The sequence below is a fragment of the Myotis daubentonii genome, chromosome 4 (genome assembly GCF_963259705.1).
Source record: "Myotis daubentonii chromosome 4, mMyoDau2.1, whole genome shotgun sequence".
NCBI lineage: Eukaryota > Metazoa > Chordata > Mammalia > Chiroptera > Vespertilionidae > Myotis > Myotis daubentonii.
Genome location: NC_081843.1, coordinates 3432257 through 3455529, shown reverse-complemented (window position 1 = coordinate 3455529; position 23273 = coordinate 3432257). Strand labels below are relative to the sequence as shown.

Here is a 23273-nt window from a genome sequence, read left to right as displayed (position 1 = left end):
TGTCTTCCATCAGTTTTCGTTATCAATTTCTATTTTTGTTGATCTTTCTTTTCTTTTTCTTCTTTCCTCCTTTGTTCTCTTTTTGTCTCTCCCTCTAATTCTTTCTATCTTTCTTCCCTCCCTCCATGCCAACTTCCTTCCCTCCTTTTTCTTTCTTTCTCAATTGCTGTTTTAATCTCTCTCTCATGTTTCTTTCCTTTTTCTCTGTTCCCTCTCCTTTCCTTACCCTCATCCCCACCCTCCCTTTCTTCTTCTTCTTTTTGCTCCTCTTTTTAAAAAAATTTAAATTCTTTATTGTTGAAAGTATTACATATGTCTTCTCCTCTCCCCCCGCCCCAACATGGAAGATTTTGAGCTCACAATCAGGGAGACAAAACTCAGATGTCTTGTCGTAAAGAATCTCACATCTCCCGAGGAAGGCAGATGGCCCGAAGGGAATGAAGGGACAAGGGCAGGGCCCAAAGAAACCCCTGCAGGCGTCATGGAGCCCTGGCTGGCCCAGACCTCTTCCACTCCTGCTCTCGAAGCATCGTCCGCTGGATTTTCCCAGAGACCATTTTGGGCAGGTCCAAGACAAACTCCACCTGTTGGGACAGATCAGTCCAGGGTTGGCCATCCATGACTCCACAAGGTTGAATTTTTTTGAGGAATTACTGTAGGTGAGGGGAAGCTCCTGGGGCTGGGAGGCTCCAGGTGAGTGACTACTGAGTTTGGAAAACTCCCAGGATATAAGAAGGTGCAACAGGGAGGCTCAGAAAGTGCTCTGGGACAAGAAGAAAGTGACTAGAACAGGACATAGGAGTGAGCCGACTGGTCTCTGACGTACTGTGGGGCAGGGAGAGCAGTACAGGGCACAGGAGTCAGACACCTGAGCTCTGACATCAGACTGTGTTCCAGTCTCGCCCCCACCATCTACCTGGCTTTGAACTAGGCTTTTCTGAGACTCATTTTTCCTGCCGAGTCACCTGGAGAATCACCACAACCTTGTGGCATTGTTGTGAGATAAAATGCAGGCTGAGTTCTTGGCAGGGGCAACACCCAAGATGTCAGCCATGGGTCTGAATCTGAACTAGAGACAGTGGGCAGCTAAGAGTCAGGAAGCCTGGTTTTCAATTTCATCTCCATCCTTTTCTGTTGGTGTGTCCTCAGCAGAACTCAAAAACCTCTCCACCTCCACTTTCTGACCCGTGGGAAGGAATGCTTGCTGTTCAGGACCCTTCCATCTCTAATATTCCTGAATCCTAAGGTGTGCGCAAGGAAGAGAATTCACCGAGGCTTCTGGCTGTAGGGCTCAGCTTGCCAGAGCGTTGGTCTAGAAGTCAGATGGTTTTGGGTTTAAGGAAAGTAATAATAAGAGGGATGCTGGTATGGAACAGGTATCTTCTCACCAGCTGGCTTGCTGTGAGGCAAGGCTAACTTTTTAAAGGAAAGAATTTGTTAAAATCACAGTCTGATAAAGCAGGGGTTTGGCAAACTATAGCCTGTGGGCAAAATCCAGCCCTTCTCCTGTTTTTGTAAACAAAGTTTTATTGAAACAACAGCTATATGTGTTCATTTACAGTTGAGGCTGGCTGCTTTCTCACTGCAGGGCAGAGCTGAGTAGTTCCCACAAAGACAGTATGACCTAAAACATTACTATTTGGTCGTTGGGTGCTAGTGGAGAGCAGAAGGAAACCACGGGAGGTTCAGTTTAATGCTAAGAAGAAAGCGATGCTGCACATCATGAGGAAGGGATCAGAACGGGGTGGTTGCTGGGAGGAGGAAGAGTGTGGGAAGAACCGCTACCAGGGCATTCTTAGGGGAGATGTAAAAGGAGACATATCTATGGGATAAACTGTTACCCTGTGTGACAGGACCCTCTCCACTGGGTCCTCAGAGATATTCAGCTACAAGTAAAAATCCATAATATGCTTGTTGTGGTCAGATTTCTAGTCGCCTTTAAAATACTTATTAAATTCTTGCTAAGGTACCTTATAAACATTAACTGTTCTTTTTAACAACCTGTGAAGGGGTCACACCATAATCCCCATTTCACAGATAGGAAAAGTGAGGCACAGAGAGATTGCTGAGTGAGTGATGGAGGTGAATGCAAGTCTGTGTGGTGGCCTCTGATGTGCTGCCCAGGTCCCTGCAGGAATGAAAGACTCACTTTCCCATAGCCAGGCCCCTTGCCGAGCACAGCAGCTCAGGAGAGTTGTCCCTCCCAGGGTCCCGCCCCTGGCCTCACCCCCAGGCCCTTCCCTGGGACCCCACCCCCCAGGGCAACCTGCATCCATGCCTGACCTACAGGGGCTGTAAAGGCCCTTCCCCAGCTGCTGCTCAGGAAATTGAGAGGGTGTCTTAGCTTCAAGACTCCCCATGGGGCTGGCTGAGGCCCCCACTAAGCTCCATCACAGTGCAACTTTACCTTCAGTCAATCCATTCCCCTCCCTTCCCCAAGAGTTCACCCCAAAGACTCCCTCACAAACCTCTGCCATGTTAGTCTCCTTCTGAGTCTGCCTCTCAGAAACCCGCCAGGGACAGCTTGTGCGGACAAGTTGTGAGTGAGCACCTGGGTTACATAGAATCTGAGGGGCTTCATGTGGCCACTCTCACCTTCTACCCCAGACTCAAAAGAAGAAAAATTAAATCCTTCCCTGGGACAAAGTCCTACCTTGTGCCCAACTCCAAAAACTGGGCCTCTCTTCCGTGTCCACCTCTATGCCTTAGTTCCCTGCCCCACAGTAAAAACAGCTCAAAACTAAAATAGTAGATTGTATGCTTTTTGCCCTTTCTGATAACAGCTCTTCCATTTACCCATGGGAGCCACCCCTCCCTCACTCGGTCCATGTCCTGGTGTAGGGCAGCCCTTCCTCCCATCTTCCTGCATTCCCTCCAGGGGTGACCGCATGACCCATAACTGGCCAATCACAGTGTTCATCCCCTGGTTACAGGGATTGTTTTCAGAATGGACACGTGACCCGAACTGTTCCAATGAGAATCAACTTGAAGACTTGCTGGTCCTTTGGGGACAAGGATGCTCTTTTTCTACTGGGATTTGCAAAGCTGCTGAAAGAGTGTTTGGAGCTGCTGGAGAGCACTTCAAGGAATGAAGCCAATACCGAAAGGAGAGTCCAGGGCAAGAGCCATCCCTGACCCCCATTGGCCTGCCCGTTCCAGCTGTGACTAAGGACTCACCCCCCTGGCCTTACCAGTTGTGTGAGAAATGAACTTCAAGTTGGATTTCTGTTGCTTGCAGCCCAGAGAATCCTGAGTAATATAGCAAGACCTTGGTGCAGACAGTGGGAATGTGGGCCGGATATGGGCGAGAACTTGTTATGGGAGCATCTGGTTTTCAATCAGGGTGAGCTCAGTGCTGAGCTACCTTTCAGGATCTATAATAGTTTCCGGATTGTTCTGGGAGGACTTTCTTGGTCATAGTCAGGCAGAATTTTGAAATCAGAGCCCTGGTCCACAGCCAGAGAAGGGAAACATGAGAGGAGGCCACCACTCCTTCACGTTGGGGGCGCCAGGGCCCTCACCTTCCTCGGGTACTTGTACGGGGCGGTCACCGACTTCACGTGCTGCTGCAGCTCCCTGGTGAGCTGCTCCGGGTCATGGGACAGAAACTGTGGCGCCAGGACCACAAAGGCCTTCACCACCTGTAGCAAGGACGAGGGAAAGGGAGGCGGGGTCAGAGCGCATCGTCACCTCCTGGGATACAACAGAGTCAGTGTTAGGACTTCCTCCACAGCCACCGACCTTATGTCCTCTCCATTGTACCTCCAGGTATTTGTGGCCAAGAAAAGGGAGAAACTGGGGGTAATAATGGCCAACAGTCCAATTCTCTCTCAAATAGCTTATTGGGTGGGCAGTTAGGACGGCAGGTTGAGACCTGGCTCACCTCATATCCCAGTGGCAACAGTGAGACAGGGAGAAGCTAGGTGTAAGTGAAGAGAAGACAATAAGGGCTGTGGACCACAGACCCAGAGGATCTGTTCAACCCTCCCACTACAGCTTGCACAGTTGTGAAATGGAGATCCGATTGCCTTCCTTAATTCATGGGAACTACAATGACATCATATACAGCCTGGCTTCGCTCCATGCTTGGCACAGAGTTTTCTCAGTAGAGGATCCTCTTTGGGCCCCATTTGCCTAGTGGCTGCTATGGTTTCCATGGTGATATGTCCCATACCTGCCAGAGATATGACAGTGTCAGCTTGCACCCTGCAGAGATGTCTGGGACATTGACCCACACCTCTGCACCTTAACCTCCCCCCACCCCCAAGCTCCCGTGGACTCCATCTGGACCTTTTTCTAGAACCCCACATTATTACAAGGTCTTCCATCTTCCCCATATTCTCACTGCAAAATCCATGGCTCAGGGGCTCCATCTCTTGGCTCAAATCCCTCCTTCTGTTCTTCTGGTCAGGGATCAGTTCTGATTCAAGTGCCAACAATAGTGACCTTCTGAGATGCTTGCTATGTAACAGATCTTATTCCAAGCACCTTATAAATATTAACACATTTACTCATCAAACAACCCCTCATCTTACATATGGAAAACTGAGGCTCAGAGAGGGTAAGCAACTTGTCCCAGGTCACACAGCTAGTAAGCAGGAGGGCCAAGATTTTGGCTCAGGCTGTCCAGTTGCCAGAGTACATGCTCTTAACCATCACACTTTATACCCTTGTTTCCCAAATCTGCACCCCTAGCCTGCTGCTCCCCATCACCTCTCCTCGGATGGGGTCTGGGCTACTGATGACAGCCGTCTCCACCACAGCAAGGGTGCTCCATGAGTGCATTCTCCACCTCTCCAGGTCCAATCCGGTGCCTGGAGAAGAACCCACCTGTCAGAGAAGACTGGGCACCACCTCTAGGCCAGGCCCAAGGTCTAGAATCATCAAAAATAGGACCCAGATTGCACTTCTCAGCCCAGAACCCAGCTCACCCGCTGGAGTTAATGATGTCATCTGCCCGCCCCATGAACTGGAAATATCCGTCTTGATCCTTGATGGCCCAGTCTCCCACGAGCCAAAAGTCCCCTCGAATGTTGGCTGCTGTCTTCTCAGGATTGTCCTGGGGCCACAGAAAGACAGTCACTGTGCCTGCAAAGCCCACACCCTCTGCCCCCGGCCGGGGCTGCCATGAACAGCTGTGCAGGTTGTGCGTTTTACAACTTGAACAACTGTGCCTGGCAGGCTGCCCTGAGCCTGTCAACCCCAGCCCCGTGGAGCTGGTCTCCCTCTTCATTTCAGTTACTCCCCCAGCGTTGCCCCCTACCCCCGCTTGAGTCTAAGGGTAACATCAATGCAGCCAGGCCCCCGTGCCCAGGGCATTTCCCCTGCCGGGGCCCACCTTCCCTTCAGGGTCAGCCTAACTGGCTCCTGCTCCATTTCATGACACCATTTAAGGGTGCCAAGGTTGATGGGACGCTTTCATGGCTACTTTGTTAGATCTGAAAGTTCTAGAAATATACCAGCTGGACCCCTCTGTTCAGCTGAGGCAGGTGTTGTTGAACAGGGAGAAGGCTTGGGGTTCACCCCTTGTTAGTGCATCTTGGTGTTTTGTTTACGTGTAGGCGTGTGGGCTCCGGATTGGACAGTCAGTCATTGGGTTCAAAGATGGCATAGGGAGCTCATAAGCTCCCATCTCCATTTGGAAAATACGGGTATTGAAGACCAGAGCAATCAAGAGGCATATCCAAAGCCCAATAGCCATTGCAGATGGCAGAGTGGAGACCGGAAGCCAGATCTGACCCCAGCTTGGCTCTCTCCAGCCGCCTTCAGCCCTGCTGGCCTCCTCTCCAAGGCCCATGTCTCCTCATCTGGATCATGGGGGTGACAATGTGGATCTCAGGCAATTCTTTTCTTCTGCACACACTCACATAGCACTGTTCTAAGTGCTCCACAAACACTAATGCCTTTCGAGAACCATAGTCATGCTATGAGGTATTACAATACACAGTTTACAGGTTTGGAAACTGAGGCATGAGAGGTCAGTCACTTTCTCACACAGCAAATAGTGGAGTAGGGTTTTGAACTCAAGCAATTTGGCTCCAAATACCTCATAAGGGCATCAGGAAGATTAAACGAGTATAATGTCTACGAAGTGCTTTAGGACTGTGTGTATCCTGTAGCAAGCACACAGTAAGTGGCAGCCACTGTTATGACTGAATGTATTATTTGGTTTAATATTTGAGGCCTTCCTTGCCCATTTTTCAGCAGTGGTGGGCTTGCATGAGCCTTGTCATATCTGGTCTCACCATCCTTGCCTCTAAAGCAAGGCGGCTGGACTCGAGGATCACCTGTTTCTAATGTTCCAAGGTCTGAAGACAGGGATGCCCAGCTCTGTGGCGAAGTCCCAGTGTGATGTGGCTCACACGGCTGTGAAGAGGATCAGTGGCGGGGAGTGGGGGTGAGCCTTGGACGCAGAGCGGTCCTGGGGAGAATGCTGCCGCATATGCTTTCGGGCAGCAAGCTGTCTGCCAAGAGCAGTTCTTGTGCATGTAAAGGGGCATCCAAATAAAGACAAGTCTTCAGATGAGGTCTTGGTGTTCGGCTAAGGATGGCAGGGTGAGGGCCATCTTCTCTCTTGGCAAAGCACCCTTCTTAGACCCTGGGTACTCCTTGTCAATGCCTCTTGGGAAGTCTGTAACTTGGGGACCCTCCCCTCATCCCTCTCAGAGTCCCTATTCTCACCAGGGACAGAGGGGAGGAGCCTGAGTTCATTACCACGTAGCCCGAGAAGATGCCTATGGGCCTGTTGGGTTTGATCCTGATGCCCATGTCTCCCTCCACCCCAGGCGGCAGGACGTGGCCCTGGTCATCGATGACCTGCAGGAGGAAGCAGATCAGGAGAAGGAGCCGTGGGACAGGGTGCCTGGGCAGCAACCAGGAGAGCCGACTGGGCACATGGAGGCCCTCTGGCTCTAGTGGTGGCTGAACACACGGACCCGGAACCCAGGGAAGCCATATGCTTGGAGCTCAGGTCTTGAACCCGTCTGCCTGGCATGGTTTAGGTGAAGCCCCCATAGAGCCTGGGCCAGAGGAGCTCGGGACATGTCTGGCTGTAGGAGCTCGGGAGGCATAGCAGCCGCCTGTTGTCTTCGAAGCCCATGAACTTGGGCACCAGACAGATCAAAACACAAATTCCGACCCTGCTACCTAACCCGTTGTCTTTGAGCTACTTAAGCTCGATGTCTCAGTGCCTTCAATTGCTGATGTCACAGGACTGTATCAGAGTGCAGGGGGCACTGAGAAAAAGAGCTCACAGGGGAGTGGCCCGGAATAGAGCACACACTGTTATACTCCAGACCTGCAGGGCCCTGCACGGAGCCACGGACACACATACTCGAGTTCCATTGCTTGGAATGTAGCCTGAAGAAATGATAGAGACAGGAGCACAATTTCAGCTCCAGCACACTGACTGTATGCTGTTTGTACCAGTGAACCATTTGAAATCATCTCCTGACCAGCAGACAGCGCACAGTGGGGGCCATGCTCTCCTCTGTGGTGGAGTCACTACAAACCCTGGTGCGTCAGCAGCATGAACCAAGAAGGTGGACACCAAGATGGCTCAGCAGGAACAGTAAGTGTCAAAATCACTCCTATTTTTTGTTTTAAAAATGTATATCTATATATCCTATCTAATAATAGAGAAACATGGTAATTAACCATAACTTTGCTACCCTTCCCATTGGCTAATCAGCGAGATATGCAAATTAACTGCCAGCCAAGATGGCGGCCAGCAGCCAGGCAGCTGAAGCGAACATGAGGCTTGCTTGCTCCAGTGATGGAGGAAGCCAAGGTTCCCCGCCTGCCGCAGCCCAGCTCTGAGCTCCGGATGCAACAATGTTGCAATTATAGAAGCTAAACAAACTCCAGCAACCTGCTTTCAGCCAGCGAAGCCTCAGAGCTTAGAGTGGCCAGTGATGGCAACAAAGTTTCAATTATAGAATCTAAACAAACCCAGGTACCTGCTTTCAGCCGGCAACAGCCTCAGAGCTGGAGCCGGCTCTCAGCTCCAGTGACAGCTATAGAAGGTAAATAAATCCCAGAATAAAAAGAAAAAAGGAGAGGCTGGGAGCTTCAGTCGCCCACAAGCCTGAAAACAGCCTTCAGCCCCTCACCCAGACTGGCCAGGCACCCCAGTGGTGACCCCCACACTGAAGGGGATGTGACCAGCTGCAAATAGCCATCAGCCCTTCATCCAGGCTGGCCAGGTACCCAAGCGGGACCCCCACCCTGATCCAGGACACCCTTCAGGGCAAACCAGCTGGCCCCCACCCATGCACCAGGCCTCTATCCTATATAGTAAATGGGTAATATGCAAACTGACCCTAACAGCAGAAGGACTGGGAATGACTGATCACTATGACACACACTGACCACCAGGGGGCAGATGCTCAATGCAGGAGCTGCCCTCTGGTGGTCAGGGCGCTCTCACATGGGGGAGCTCTGCTCTGCCACAAGCCAGGCTGATGGCTGCCAGTACAGTAGTGGTGGTGGTGGGAGCCTCTGCTGCCTCCTCAGCAGCACTAAGGATGTTCGACTGCAGTTTAGGCCTGCTCCCCACTGGCAGGTGCACATCCCCGGAGGGCTGCCGGGTTGCCAGAGGGATGTCTGATTGCCATCTTAGGCCCAATCCCCTGGGGAGTGGGCCTAAGCCAGCAGGTAGTCATCCCCTGAGGGGTCCCAGACTGTGAGAGAGCACAGGCCGGGCTGGGGCCCCCGCCCCCGAGTGCACAAATTTTTGTACACCGGACCTCTAATGTATATATGCCTAAGGAACTGTTACGACTGGACGACCAGATGATGGAATGGTGGCCATTAGCTATGACATGCACTGACCACCAGGGGGAAGATGCTCAATGCAGGAGCTGCTCCCTGGTGGTTAGTGTGCTCCCACAGCCTACCTCCCCTGGCTGGCCAACCTCCCGCTGTCCCTCCCCCGGGACTGGGCGAGATGGCCCCTATTGGCCCTGGTCATTGGCCAGGCCAAGGGACCCCACCATGCATGAATTCGTGCACTGGGCCTCTAGTATTTATATAACTAACTGGCCAGCTAACCACTAGCTATTCAAAGTGTTTTTTCGTGCATGATAAGAATATTAAACTCTCCCTCTCCTTTCCTTCCTTCCTCCTCCATAGTATTAAAACACATTTACTTTTCATTACTTTTCCTCCATGCAGAATGCAATACGTAAGTTACTGGAAAAGCCTGTTTCCCCCATCACCCATCTCGAGAAGCCCCAACTCACCTGCACGTCATAATGGGGGATCGCTGTTCCCAGGCAGCCGGGCTTGACTTTCATTGTCTTGGAAACTCTGCAGGTGAGTCCCTGTGGGAAGCAGCAGACAGATGGGCAAACGTCAGGAGGGTCATAGGTCCCAGCAAAAAAGAGAAGAAAGAAAAAGGACCCTCAGCAGAGCAGTCCTGACGTGGTGGGAAGATGACTCACATTCGGTGGCTCCCTTCCGCCCCTCCCTTGCTCCCTCCCCCCTCCTGCTCTCTCCCCTCCCCTGCTCCCTCCCCTCTCCTGCTCCCCCTCCCCTTCTCTCTCCCCTCCCCTGCTTTCTGGCCTTCCCTAAAACCCCTAAATTGTTTGGAAAGCAAGCCATTGACTACTCCCAGGACGGAGGAACTACCAACCACATTATGATCTTTTTACGGGGATCCATACTTTCCTAAGGGACCACGGGCACCCAAAGTCCTTTAAAGCCAAATGGAATTAAATGACCTCCCCTAAGAGGCCAGCCTTGCTGGGCCCTGAAATACACTCCCACAGAGACACGGGCCTAGCCAGGCTCCCTCTGAAAGGCCGACCCTGTGGCTGCGCTGTCCTCCCCACACTGCAAACCTCTGCCCACAGCGCTGCCAGTCCCCCAGGGGTTCTCCCCAGGAGGGTGGAGGGTAGTGGTGGCGAGGAGGAGGGAGAAGTGCTGAGAGGCCGAGCAGAGGCGCTGGGGAAGGAGGGGAAGCACCCAGACGGCTTTCATAAGCAGCACAGTGAGTCCCGGCCCACGGCCCCGGGTCCCAGGAGACCTGGCAGGTGGAGTGGGGCTCTTGGTGGTTCCCCTTCTGCCTGAGCAGCCTGTGCCTGGCACATTCCAGAAGCCAGGGCTCTGCTGAGACAGCCCCACTCAGAGGGCTTGCTGGCCTCCATGCCACCCCCCCCGCCGCACTCATCCTACTCCTCTCCACAGAACCTCTGTGGCCGCCCTGTGATGTCTATTAGTCCCCTGCCCCCAGGAGTGCAACCCCCCTCCCCCCACTCAGCCTGCAGTATCTCTGCTGCGTTCTCAGGGCCGACCCACAGGGGGTGCTCCATGAATACTGATGGGACAGCACATGAGGAACATGGCTCACATTCTTATTGTCAAAGCGGAATCGGCCCAGGGGGCCAGCTCCTGGCCTGACCCCCCACGTCCCCTCCCGGGCCTACCGTCTCCGTCTGGCCATAGAACTCGCGGATGTCCAGTCCTGTCTGTGCCCGCCAGCTCGCCAGCGTGCCTGGGAGGAGGGCCTCGCCACCACTGAAGCAGCTCTGCAGGTGTGGGAACTTGTAACTGAGGAGAGAGGTGAGTGTCCCCCACAGACTCTGTGGGTCAGTAGGTGAGCGTGGGGAGGGGGAGGTCCTGACCACCCGAGCCCATCACCTGGACAGGTCCTGCTGCACCAGCATTCGGTAGACTATGGGGGCCCCTGCCATGTTGTTGATGGGGTAGCTGGACAGCACCTGCAGGAGGAGAGCCAGGTGAGATGCCGCCCCCAGGTCGGGTGCCCAGCCGGCCAGGACACAAGGTGGTTCCGAGCCTGGGCGATGGCATGGCGGGGTCTGCCTTTAAATCCTAGCTTATTTGTTGTGTCTGTTTCAGGTCCAATGAGCCCCAATTCTCATGTCCCCTCAAGCCCAACATAACAGAGAAATGAGCACCTATCATGGGAGGGAAAGGCCCAGGGTTATTTTGTGGCATTTTTGTCAAATCGAGCTGCCTACTCCTGCCGATGTGATGACTGTCCTCATATCCACACCTTCAGGTTATGCAAACCCCAGCCTCCCAGGGAAGGAGGCGGCCACTGTGGCAAAGTGGCGGTGTGCTCTTGGTTCAGTGCCTAGCCTCTGGGCCAGCTTCACGACAGATTAATTCAGGTGGGAAAGTGCCTTATTGGCACTTCAGAAGCGCTGCTAAAATTTAGCTGGCACCGAACACTTGCTAGACCTTGCTTGTGCCAGCTCCTTCTCTTCTCACAATAGCCTCACGGCGTCTGCATGATCACCCCCAGTCAGAAGGGAAAGCTGTGACTCAGAGGACGAAGTGACATGCCCAAGGTCACACAAGCAGCCAGGAGTGGAACCAGCATTTGCTGCCAGTATGCCTAACTGCTATGTAACACCACCTTTGTCTGCACAGAGCTTATAAAAAACGACTTAGGCAAAAATATATAGAAAAACGATTAACATCAGTGAATCATGCAATTATTTCCTCCAAGTACTCTTTTTGTTTTAAAACCTCACCCAAGGATATATTTTCCATTGATTCTAGAGAGAGAAAGGGGGAGATGGAGAGAGGGAGAAACATCGATGTCAGAGAGAAACATGGATTGGCACTCCGACCAGAGATCGAACCTGCAACCTGGGTATGTGCCCTGACTGGGAATCGGACCCGCGACTCTTCAGTGCATGGGATGATGTTTTAACCAACTGAGTGAGCCACACCAGCCAGGGCATCCCCCAAACACTCCTGATGAACTGGTAAAAGCTATGGAAACATCCCATCTCCCTTATTGCCTTCCCCTACAGGAAGCTCAGTATGTAATTACCTACTTACTTGCTGCACTTCTCTTTACTCCTGTTGGTTTCCCCACCCCAAACTCCAATCTATATTTTCCTAATAGGTTTTTAGAAAAAACTATTTGCTCCACTTAACAGAAGTCATATCAAATCATTTTTGGAAGGAGGCAGAGTAACAATTTGTTTACATCAGAAAATGACAAAATCATTTGAATAGAATCTCCTGAGAATCCAGACCAAGCCTGACCGGTTGCCAGCCAAACAGAAGTCCGGGTGGGCCCTGGACTCCCCCAGAGACCCGGCGGCGCAGGAGGTGCATGGCCCAGTCCTCCTCACACCGAGTCCAGCACTGGGTGCGCCTGTGCAAGCAAAGTGAGCCTCCCACCGCCTTGCGCACTGGGCCAGGCTGTTTGCAGACTTTATCTCATGGCTGCCCTGTCAAGTTCCGTGGGAAAACTCCTATTTATTCTTCAAAACCCCTCCAGTCCCCAACTGGCAATGACCCTAATGTCCATCTACAGTGGGATGGAGAAGAAATCATGATTGGACACAGAGCGGAATGCGCCACAGCAGCCGGGAGGACAAACGTCCCCACCGAGCAGCCAGTGGCGAGTAGTCACGAGTAGTCACAGTGTTGAGTGGAAGAAGCCAAACACAAGAGATCCCACACTGGGTGGCTCCACTCTATGAAGATCACAGAGAAGCCAGCTACCCTGGAGTGGAGGTCAGGAGGCTGAGGAGCCGATGGAGCGTGGCTGTGGCGTGGGCACTCCCTGCCCTAATGGGAATGTCTTATGTCTTGAAAAGGCGGCAGTGACAGGGGTGCCTGTCATAGACTGAACACTGTGCCCCCCAATTCACGTGTTGAAGCCCTAGCCCCCTGGGAAGGTGTTGGGCCTTTGGGAGGTAATTAGGTTTGGAGAAGGTCCTGAGGGCAGGCCCTGCGGTGGGGTCAGACTCACTCTCTTCACAGGGGACCGAGCAAGGGGGTTGTCTGTGCACCCGAAGGACATGGCCCCTGGCCCAGGCTGTCAGCCTCGGCCCGTGAGAGGGCGATGTCTGGGGGTAAGCCCCGCCCCAGGGTGCTTGTTATAGCAGCCCAAGCTGGTGCGTGGTGTGACACAGGTCAGTTGTTTGCCAGCTGTGCCCTTAACATAGCTGCACTCTGTGCATTTTACCTGTAGTCTATACTGTACTCCACACACACACACACACACACACACACACACACACACACACACACATCACGTCACCTCCACAGCCCACTCCTCCCTACGTGTGGTTCACCACCATCTATCGGATGCTTGGCACCAGTTAACACGTGTTGAGTGAGCCAGTGACCCATGCCTGTTGCCTGAATATACTCTTTGTACTATATGTGGGTTTCTCTCCTTCCCTGGCCCACGAGCCCTGGGAGGCCGGGGCCCTCTCCATCTTGCGTACTGAACAATGTTCATCCATAGGGCGAGGGTTAGCAGACTAGATGAGCTGAAAGAAACTGCAGTCAATCGGAGTGTGCAAACCTTGGGCTGACCGCCGCGTGGTGTGCAGTGGGCCTCTCTCACCTGCAGGATGGCCAGTGGGTCAAACTTCGGCAGGAGATGGATAAATACGCATGCTCCCGACGTCCAGGGTTCCAGAAACGAGCACAGGATGTTTAGTATCCACGCCGTGTCTGTTATGGTCCAGATCAGGTCCGAGGCTTGCAGGTCTGTCCACAGGCTGAGGGAAGAGAGGAAACACACATGCATATACGACATGCACGCTGGGGAACGGAGCAGGAGCGTGCACATGGCGGGCAGGGGCAGGTGTGTGCGCTCAGGTGTGTGTGTGCTGAGTGTGGTGGCATGCTTGGTAGGAGTGTGTGGAAGCTGAAACTGATAGAGGAAAGAGAGTTGTTCGTCTACACGTTCTGTTTCCTGAAGGAGAGAGTATTTGGAAGGTGTGATCCCAGCTGACATCACTTAACAGATAACTGGGTCTCATTCTCATGTTATCCCCAGAATGCAGTGTGGCTTTGACCTGTAGCAGCCACCAGGACATGTTTACTGTGCTTCCTCACAAAACATCCCCAGGTGATCATTCCAGCAAGGAGCCTTGCTGAGCTCCAGCTCAGCTGAGCAGACCTTTGGTTCTGTTTCCTTGAAGCATCACAATGGCCTATGCCTGTTTCCTTTCTCTTGTGCGGCCAGAATAAAAGGCTTTAGGCCTGTCGTAGAGCAGGAACGATTTAGCCTGGACATGGAGAGCTTCCGGTGGTGGGAGACCATGGTGCGTGTCCCTGCCTGAAGGTGGCTTCTACTTCCAATGCCGTAAGAAAACTGGATCACAGTCTATCCGGAACAAATTTGGGGGGTGGGGTGAGAATTAATATCTTAGATACACCTAAGTGAGTTAGCTTCCCTATTTTAGAAACTGTATTTTACTATGGCTCTTCTACTAAATTGTTGCTGTTAAATAATTTAGTTTTCTGGTATCACAGACTCACAGGTGGAACATTTAGGTTTTTGAGTTTCTTGCAGAAACTATTTTTCCAGGTCTGGTCATGATGGGGCCGGTGAGCAGCGCCTCCTGTGAAAGGCCCTGAAGGTCTGTTAGAGCTGCCTGGCCACCTGGCCCCATGTTCCCCGACTCACTGACAGGGCTGAGGAAGAGTGGAGGACGTTCTCAGTGCTGATAGCTGAGACCTCCTTTCACCGGGTTAATCCGAGATGGCTTCTGAAAGTAGTTTGCTGCTGACACAGGTGCCCCTTTGGAGTGTGGGTAGCGCTAAAGCAAGTCGCCAGCGCCTCACAGGAGGAGGCGTGGGTCAGTCTCGGGGAACGCATGGCATGCCAAGTAGGTCAAACTTCAGTCGCGGCAGGCGGCCCGCCGGCTGAGGTGGCATGCTTGTGCGCTAATCAGTCAGACTAGCAGCTCGTGGTGCCAAGGCCGGAGGAGGCCTTGAGCTCCCTGCTATGAGCGGTTGGTGTCTGCCGGGTGCAAGCCAGGCGCCCTCCTGCCCGCTCCATGCCTTTCTCAGAAGCACCAGAGGGTAGCCGCCCACGAGCCCTGGGCCTGACTCAGATGAGTCTCTAGGTCTGCCCTGTGGCGAGGGGATCTGCTTACCCAGCGTCCATCTTGGCTTTGACGCCCAGGCTGGCGTGGGAGTGCTCTGCCATCTTGGGGAGCCCGGTGCTCCCGCTGGTGAAGTAGATGGCCGCCGCTTCCTGGCCTCCTGTCTCCACGCAGCGGTGAGTGGGGGACGCCCCTCTGCAGAGACAGGTCGCCCTCTCAGAGCTGCCGCACCAGGGGTCCCGGTGGCGCCGTCCCCACCCGCCCCTGCTGCAGGGCCAGTGGCGGCCCGGAGGGAGGCTTCGGTGGGGCGGTCAGGTGAGTCCGAGCCATCCAGCCTTGGGCGGGCGCCACGCAGGGCTGACATTTGTGAGCTGTGACGGGACTGATCGGACTCCCTGGGCTCACTTTCCATGTCAGTGCAATGGGATCAGTGGGTCTCATAGTCACGGAGGAAGTTACTGCGACACAAACGAAACGGCTGCTTGCTTAGCGAGCATTCAGTAAATGCGCATCTACTTGCTGTCGGGATCTCTGACATGACACCAGGTAAAGAGGGGATGCCAGCTAGTCCCTCGAAGCATGCGCACCCCTAGACCTCTCCTCCAGGGTCCTGACCTCGAGCCTCCCAGAGCTGGTCTCGCTGTCTTGTCCCCTGGCAGCTCTCTTAAACACATGTCAGCAGAAAGAAAAAGCTCCCGTCCTCCAGGGTTTCCTGGGCTCCGTGTCTCCGGGGAGGGATTTCAGGGGAGCGGGCTGCCCCGCCAGTGCTGTGTGGCTGCAGGCCTGGCTGAGGATGCAGGGAGGGGGGGGGGGCGGGGCTGGAGGAGGGGCCAGAAACCGGTGTGTCAGTCATCGCTTGTGTGTGACCTCAGACGCTCCTGGCCACACCCCTGACTCCTTCCCTTGAACAGGCTCGGTGAGTTTGCACCCACTTAGTGTTGTTTCTGGTGTGGGCCAGGGGCTCGCTGTTGCCCCCTGGCTGGAACCCGGAGCTACTCTGCATGCACGTGTGTGCAGCCCAGAGGGTGGGTGGCTAGTGTCCCCACCGGGCAATGCTCTCCCGGTGGAGCTCGGTGCTGCTGGTCCTTCCATGAGAACCCTGAGCAGCATCATGTGCCCTCAGAAGGCCCGCTTACCCCTGAGTGACGCTGGCGTGAGCCTCCCCTTGTCAGTCCTCCGCGCTGCTCCCGACCTGCCCCGGGGAAGCACTTGCACCTGAGTACCTGGTTCAGGGCCCACTGGTGATGGGAACCAGGGAAGGACATGCGGCTACTCACTGCAGGAGCGTCTTGAAGTCCAGCCACCCATCCCGGCCTTTTGCAGACACCAGTAGCTTTGTCTTCAGAGACGGGCATTCGGGTGCCACAGTGTCCACTGCCTGGGCCACGTCCTCCCCTGCCACGATGGCCCTGGCCCTGGACACCTGCAGCCTGTAGAGGATGTCCCTGGCCGTCATCTGGATGGTTCCGGGCATGAAGGCGAGGCCTGGAGGAGTCAGGTGCTTAGAGAGAACAGGAAGGGGCTGTCTCCTTCCCTGCAGAAGCTGATGGAACAGCCAGTGGGGTCCAGTGGAGGGGAGTTTGGGGAAGGGACGACCAATGGGGAATGTCAATGACGACAGACCAGGGGCCACAGAGTGAATTAAACACAGGTTTCCCTGGGCTGTCAGAGCTGTAAGAGGTCTAATGTCACACCATTGACAGTCTAAGCCTAATAACCCCGCCCTCAGCCCCTACACAGACAAACATACACACACAGACACACACACATTCATACAGACACACACAGAGACACACAGACACACAGACACATTCATACAGATACACACAGACATACACAGACACACAGACACACACACAGACACACAGATACACACAGACATACACAGACAAACATACACACACAGACACACACACATTCATACACACACAGACACATACACACACAGACACACAGACACATTCATACAGATACACACAGACATACACAGACACACAGACACACACACAGACACACAGATACACACAGACATACACACACAGACACATACACACAGACACACACACACAGACACATACACACACATACACACAGACACATTCATACAGACACACACAGATATACACAGACACACAGACACACACACAGACACATATACACAGACACATACACACACATACACACAGACACATTCATACAGACACACACAGATATACACAGACACACAGACACACACACAGACACACAGATACACACAGACATACACACACATACACACACATTCATACAGACACACACACAGACACACACACATGCACACAGACACATTCATACAGACACACACACAGACACATACACACACAGACACACAGACACACAGATACACACAGACATACACACACAGACACATACACACATTCATACACACACACAGACACATACACACACAGACACACAGACACATTCATACAGATACACACAGACATACACAGACACACAGACACACACACAGACACACAGACACACACACATTCATACACACACAGACACATACACACACAGACACACAGACACATTCATACAGATACACACAGACATACACACACAGACACATACACACACAGACACATTCATACAGACACACACAGACACACAGATACACACACAGACACACATACACATACACACATACACATTCATACAGACACACACAGACATACACAGACACACAGATACACACACAGACACACAGAGATACACAGACATACACACACATAGACACAGATACACACACATAGACACGCACATACATAGACAGATTCAGCTCATCTGCAGTTCCTGCCTCAGTACCACTCCAGTGAGCCACCCGGGGCTGCTGCAGATCAGACCGCTCAGGGCCCTCTGAGAGCCAAAAGGCCAATGGTAAATGCGTTAGGCCTTGCGGACCAGACGCTCTCCGTCCCAATGACTCAAGTCTGCCCTTAGTCCAGTGCAGCTCAGGCAGGGACAATACATAACGTCACGGCTGTGCTCCAATGAAACTTTAGTTACAAAGACTGGCTGTGAGCCAGACTTTTAATAGGTTCTTAGAAAATTCACATGCCACCTATCAAAATGGTGGTGAAGTAACGATGTGAACAGCGGATAGCTCATGCTGCCTTTATCTGGACATCCGTAAGGCCCATGAGCACAGACCATGCGTGGCTCGCCTGTTGCCAGCCACCTTGAGCAGGCACTTAGGAGATAGTTTGCCTAAACAAAAGGGGGGATGCATGCTATGTGCAGCGGCATCTTTTGGGAGGAATGGTGGCATTTCTCTGCCATCAGTTTCTTTCACGAGAGAGCCAGTGCCAGCCCAGGGGGTCAACTACCCACCTGCTCGCATGCAGCCCAGTGTCACCAGCCACCACTCGGGCACCCGGGGCAGCACCACGGCCACGCGGTCCCCACGCTGCAGGCCACATGCTCCCGCGAGGACATTGGCCGTCCGCTGGCTGAGCTCCTGCAGCTGCCCGAAGTCCCAGCGCACCTCCTCCCCGCGGCCGCTCACCCACCACAGGGCAGGGCCCGGGGCTCTCCTGCCGGCCTGAGGGAAGGGGAGGCTTGCTGATGGGGGGCTGGTGGATGGCTGGGACACAGCCTGGGGAAGGTCCTGGTGGAAAGCTTTCTGATCTCAGGACCCGTAGTCACTCTTAAAAAGTATTTTAAGAACCTTAAAGAGTTTTTATTTCTATGGATTCTATCTATCAATATTTCAATTAGAATTTATAAAATAGTAGTATTGCATATCAGTTCAGTTGTGAATACAGGAAAAGTGAGATAAACACAGTCATAAAGCATAAAGTGAAAGTAGCCCCTCTGATCTTTCACAGTATTTTCTGTGAAATGGTTTTTGCTTCTCAAAGGACAATTATGATACACTAGTTGGATTGGTATCTCTGTTCCAGTTCTCATTCATAAAGAACTAGAGGCCCTGTGCATGAAATTCATGCAAGAGTAGTCCTTCACAGCTCCAGCTTCATCCGGGAGATCATCCGGAAGGACATCCGGTCTAATTAGCACATTATGCTTTTATTATGATCCTATCTAATAATAGACAAACATGGTAATTAACCATACCTCTGACATGCTTCCCATTGGCTGATCAGGGTGATATGCAAATTAACTGCCAACCAAGATTGCGGCCAGCAGCCAGGCAGCTGAAGCGAACAGGAGGCTTGCTTGCTCCAGTGATGGAGGAAACCAAGGTTCCCCACCTGCTGCTGCCGGCCTCTGAGCTGCACTCTAAGAAACAATGTTTCAATTATAGAAGCTAAACAATCCCCAGAAACCTGCTTTCAGCAGCCGAGGTCTCAGCTGGAGCCAAGCCTCAGAGCTAAAGCCGGTTCTCAGTTCCAGTGACAGCCATAGAAGGTAAGTAAATCCCAGAATAAAAGAAAAAAGAAAAAAGGAGAGGTTGGGAGCTTCAGTTACCTGCCAGCCTGAAAACGGCCCTCAGCCCCTCACCCAGACTGGCCAGGTACCCCAGTGGGGACCCCCACCCTGAAGGGGGTGTGACCAGCTGCAAACAGCCATCAGCCCCTCATCCAGGCTGGCCAGGCACCCAAGCGGGACCCCCACCCTGATCTGGGACACCCTTCAGGGCAAACTAGTCGGCCCCCACCCATGCACCAGGCCTCTATCCTATATAGTAAATGGGTAATATGCAAACTGACCCTAACAGCAGAAGGACTGGGAATGACTGGTCACTATGACAAACACTGACCACCAGAGGGCAGATGCTCAATGCAGGAGCTGCCCTCTGGTGGCCAGGGCGCTCTCACATGGGAGGAGCTCTGCTCAGCCACAAGCCAGGCTGATGGCTGCCAGCACAGTGGTGGTGGTGGAGCCTCTGCTGCCTCCTCAGCAGCGCTAAGGATGTCCGACTGCAGTTTAGGCCTGCTCCCTGCTGGCAAGTGGACATCCCCCGAGGGCTGCCGGGCTGCCAGAGGGATGTCTGATTGCCATCTTAGGCCCAATCCCCCTGGGAGTGGGCCAAAGCCAGCAGGTGGTCATCCCCTGAGGGGTCCCAGACTGTGAGAGGGCACAGGCCAGGCTGAGGGACCCCCCCGCCCCCCCGAGTGCACAAATTTTTGTGCACCGGGCCTTTAGTAGATAATGAATTTTGATTGTGTTTTTCTTAATATCTTCCTATTTAAACATTTTTAATCTAAAAGCTTTGCTGTAATTGGGATTTAGCATTCTATGTTTGTGTTTATAATTTTAAAGTCAGAAACTTGCCTGAAGGTGACCTGAAGAGGCTGTAACCATGAGCAACATTGCTAACACAGATGCATATGCCCATCACCATCCTCACCTTCAAGTCTCAAAGCCCAGGGAAGCCATGCAGCCTGATAAATACTGGAAATACGACTCATATTATCATAACATACATTCCTATTTCATTCATTTGGTAATGAAGAACTATTTGAATGCCTTCTCTCTGTGAATAATACATTTTCCATTATTATTCATGACTAAACCACAATACTTATGGAAAACTGGCCATTATTTAAATAGTATCCCTATTTCCTTATAATTAAAATTTTGCTCATAATTATAATCAAAAGAACCATTATTCAGGAGTTATAATGCAAAAAAAAATTATTAGCACTGCCCGGCCAGAGTAGCTCAGTGGCTGAGCATTGACCTATGAACCAGGAGGTCACAGTTCGATTCCCAGTCAGAGCACATGCCTGGATTGCAGGCTCGATCCCCATTGTAGGGGGCATGCAGGAGGCAGCCGATCAGTGATTCTCTCTCATCATTGATGTTTCTATCTCTCTTTCCCTCTCCCTTCCTCTCTGAAATCAGTAAAAATACACTTTAAAAACCATTAGGACTAAATAAAATAAAATATTTTGTAAAACAAAAAAATTATGTTAGAAATTAAAACTGAGAAATTTTATACATGTATGCTTTAAAAAAATAACAGCATGAATTCATTATATATTACCACAAATAAGATGTGAACTGTCTCATGTTATACCTCACCCACTTTTATATTGGGATGTGCCTTTTTATTCTTGATTTCTAGGGTCTCTTTTGTATTAGGAATATTAATTCTTTTGCTTTGATATGAGTTGCATATTTCCCCCTGATTGCCACTAATTTTTTTGTTGCCGTTAATCCTTACCAGAGGATAGTTTTTCCATTGATTTTTAGAGAGTGAAAGGGAGGGAGGGGGAGAGAGAGAGAGAAAGAGAGAGACATTGATGTGGGATTGGTTGCCTCCTGCGCACCTGGATCAGGCCTGGGATGAACCTGTGATTTTCATCCCAGGCCTGGTCCAGGCATGTGACCTTGCCTGGGAATTGAACCTGTGACCTTCGGGCGCATGTTGACAATCTAAGCACTGAGCCACAGTGGCCAGAGTGTTTTTTTAAATGTTGCTTATTTTTTAAATGTTGTCAGTGGAGCAGGTTTTGATGGCTGCGTAGTAAATTTATTACATTACTTCTTTTGTGGACTCAGGATTCTGAGTCATGGTAATAAAGACATTCCTCATTATTCCAAGGAGGTATAACTTTCAGAAAAAAGCCAGAAATATACATTTTTGTCAGAAAGTTTTAGAATTTCAAGTATTGACTGAAGTTTGTGTGAAGCGTGCCCTGCACCCCGGGCCACGCTCAGCCCAGAGGCCAGCGTGTGCAATCTCTGCACTAAGATTGGGTGCTGATGTCAGGACCCCGTGGCAACATCACAGTGTGGCTCCCTCCGAGTGCCATTCATGTAAGCCCACTTCTTCCCAGATCCCAGCCAAGAGGGTCTTTTCATCCTCCAGAAAGGTGCACAGAACCTCAGGGGAAGGCAGGGCGGCATCCACCATGGATGGGGTGGAGGTCCAGAAGTCCAGGGTGGGAAGGGAGAGAGGCATTTCCTCATCACTCTTTCCCTGATGCCGATGCTAGAGTCCTTTTAATAATCTCTGCCTGGTGACCATTCTGCTGACTTACTCCTGATGACAGGAACACACAACTTTGTGGGAAGACTGACTCAGTCTGTGGTCAGTGCTGATTTTCTCTTATTAAACCCAAATCTGCCTCTTCTCTGACCCCAGCCCACTAGTCCTTGTCTACCCTGGGATGTCACAACAGAGCACGTGCAGAATGTAGAGGCAAACTGTGTCAGTTGCCCAGCGACTTACCAGATTGCCCCACCTGCACCAATCTCCTCAGCCCTTCTTTCTGCCAAGCCTATGCTCTCTTGCTCCCACCAAATGCGGCCTTCATGGGAGATGAGCATCATAGCTCATCATAGTACCTGACACGTAATGTGTTCACTATATATTGAATGTATGGATGAACTATTAAACTCAGCCCAATTGTCCATCTCTGTCTCTTCTCCACCCGTTACCTTCTCCATGCCAGCCCAGTAATCCATCACATCACTAGCGAAGTTAAACCTGGCAGGGACTTCCTGGTGGCCCCACGGCAGCGATGCCTGTTGCTTGGTATGAATGTGGACAGTGCGGAGGCCATCTGAGTCCTCCTTCGGATGCAGATCCCCTGGAGTTTCTGCAGCCAGTGCATGGCCAGACCTGTGCAGGAAAGGTGACAGAGGTGAGTCTTTCCTACTAGAGCTACTCCACTCGTCACTGCTGCTCATGGCGTTCAAGCCCCTTACAGCTTCTTCCAGAAGGAATTTGCTGTGGATATGAGTGCATTGCACTCAGTGTACATCGCGGTCAGGCATGCCATTCTCCACAAGCACAGCACCCAGCCAGATCTTACCTCTGTAGCACTTCTGGCAGCTTTGTGGACACTCGATTCCAGGCAGTAAACCCCTTAGTGCTTAAAGTACGGGGTGTGGTGGACTGATTGTTGTTCCCCACAGCTTGCTCCTTCCCTGGATTGGGATTATATATCCCCACCAATTTTCACTGGGAAGTGTATGTACCCCTCGTGTTGCCTTGGCCATGGATGTGAGTGGATGTGATTGTGTGGTGGTGGGTCAGGAGCCCTTGCATTTCTGCCCTCTCTCATGCATGTTGCATGCCCCAGGTGGTGCTCTGTCTTCAGCATGGGTCCCTGAATGATAACACCTATAGGCTGAGCTGAGCCCAGCACACCCACAGCCTGCCCAAAGGCTCATGGGGAAAATATGTGTGGTTTTACGCTCTTGCGATGTTTGGATATTTGTTACTACAGTAAATGCTGACTAATACAAGTTTCATCTATTTCCTTCAACTGAACTTAGCTCACAGCACCTGACACACAGCATCACTTCAGAAATGATGACTCTGTCATTGTTTCCACACGGGCTTCAGGGGCAGTGCATCCAAGGCCATGTAGGCTGGCTTCTGAGTTCTAACATGTGCACCTGGGGGAGCTTGCGGAATTTAAGTCTAATGACCTTTGCTTTAAGGAATCAAGCCAGGAGTCCCACCAGCTGGCTGGT

General features: G+C 52.0%; 1 protein-coding gene and 1 long non-coding RNA gene across 2 annotated transcripts; one reads left to right on the top strand and one right to left on the bottom strand.

The window, feature by feature from the left end:
• Positions 1-343: 343 nt before the first annotated feature.
• LOC132232624 (acyl-coenzyme A synthetase ACSM2B, mitochondrial-like) lies at positions 344-22405 on the bottom strand. Its single transcript, XM_059691993.1, is given in 15 exon segments — positions 344-584; positions 3522-3641; positions 4714-4764; positions 4766-4814; positions 4932-5059; positions 6715-6816; positions 9243-9323; positions 10428-10551; positions 10642-10721; positions 13343-13499; positions 14886-15029; positions 16112-16319; positions 18210-18420; positions 22230-22348; positions 22351-22405. Coding segments are annotated over 15 exon segments (1734 nt in total). The 3' UTR covers positions 344-479.
• Positions 7388-11476, top strand: LOC132232625 (uncharacterized). The gene is made up of 4 exons (XR_009452442.1): positions 7388-7570; positions 9175-9315; positions 10447-10567; positions 10871-11476. It is a non-coding gene; the product is annotated as an uncharacterized LOC132232625 (long non-coding RNA).
• Positions 22406-23273: the final 868 nt, after the last annotated feature.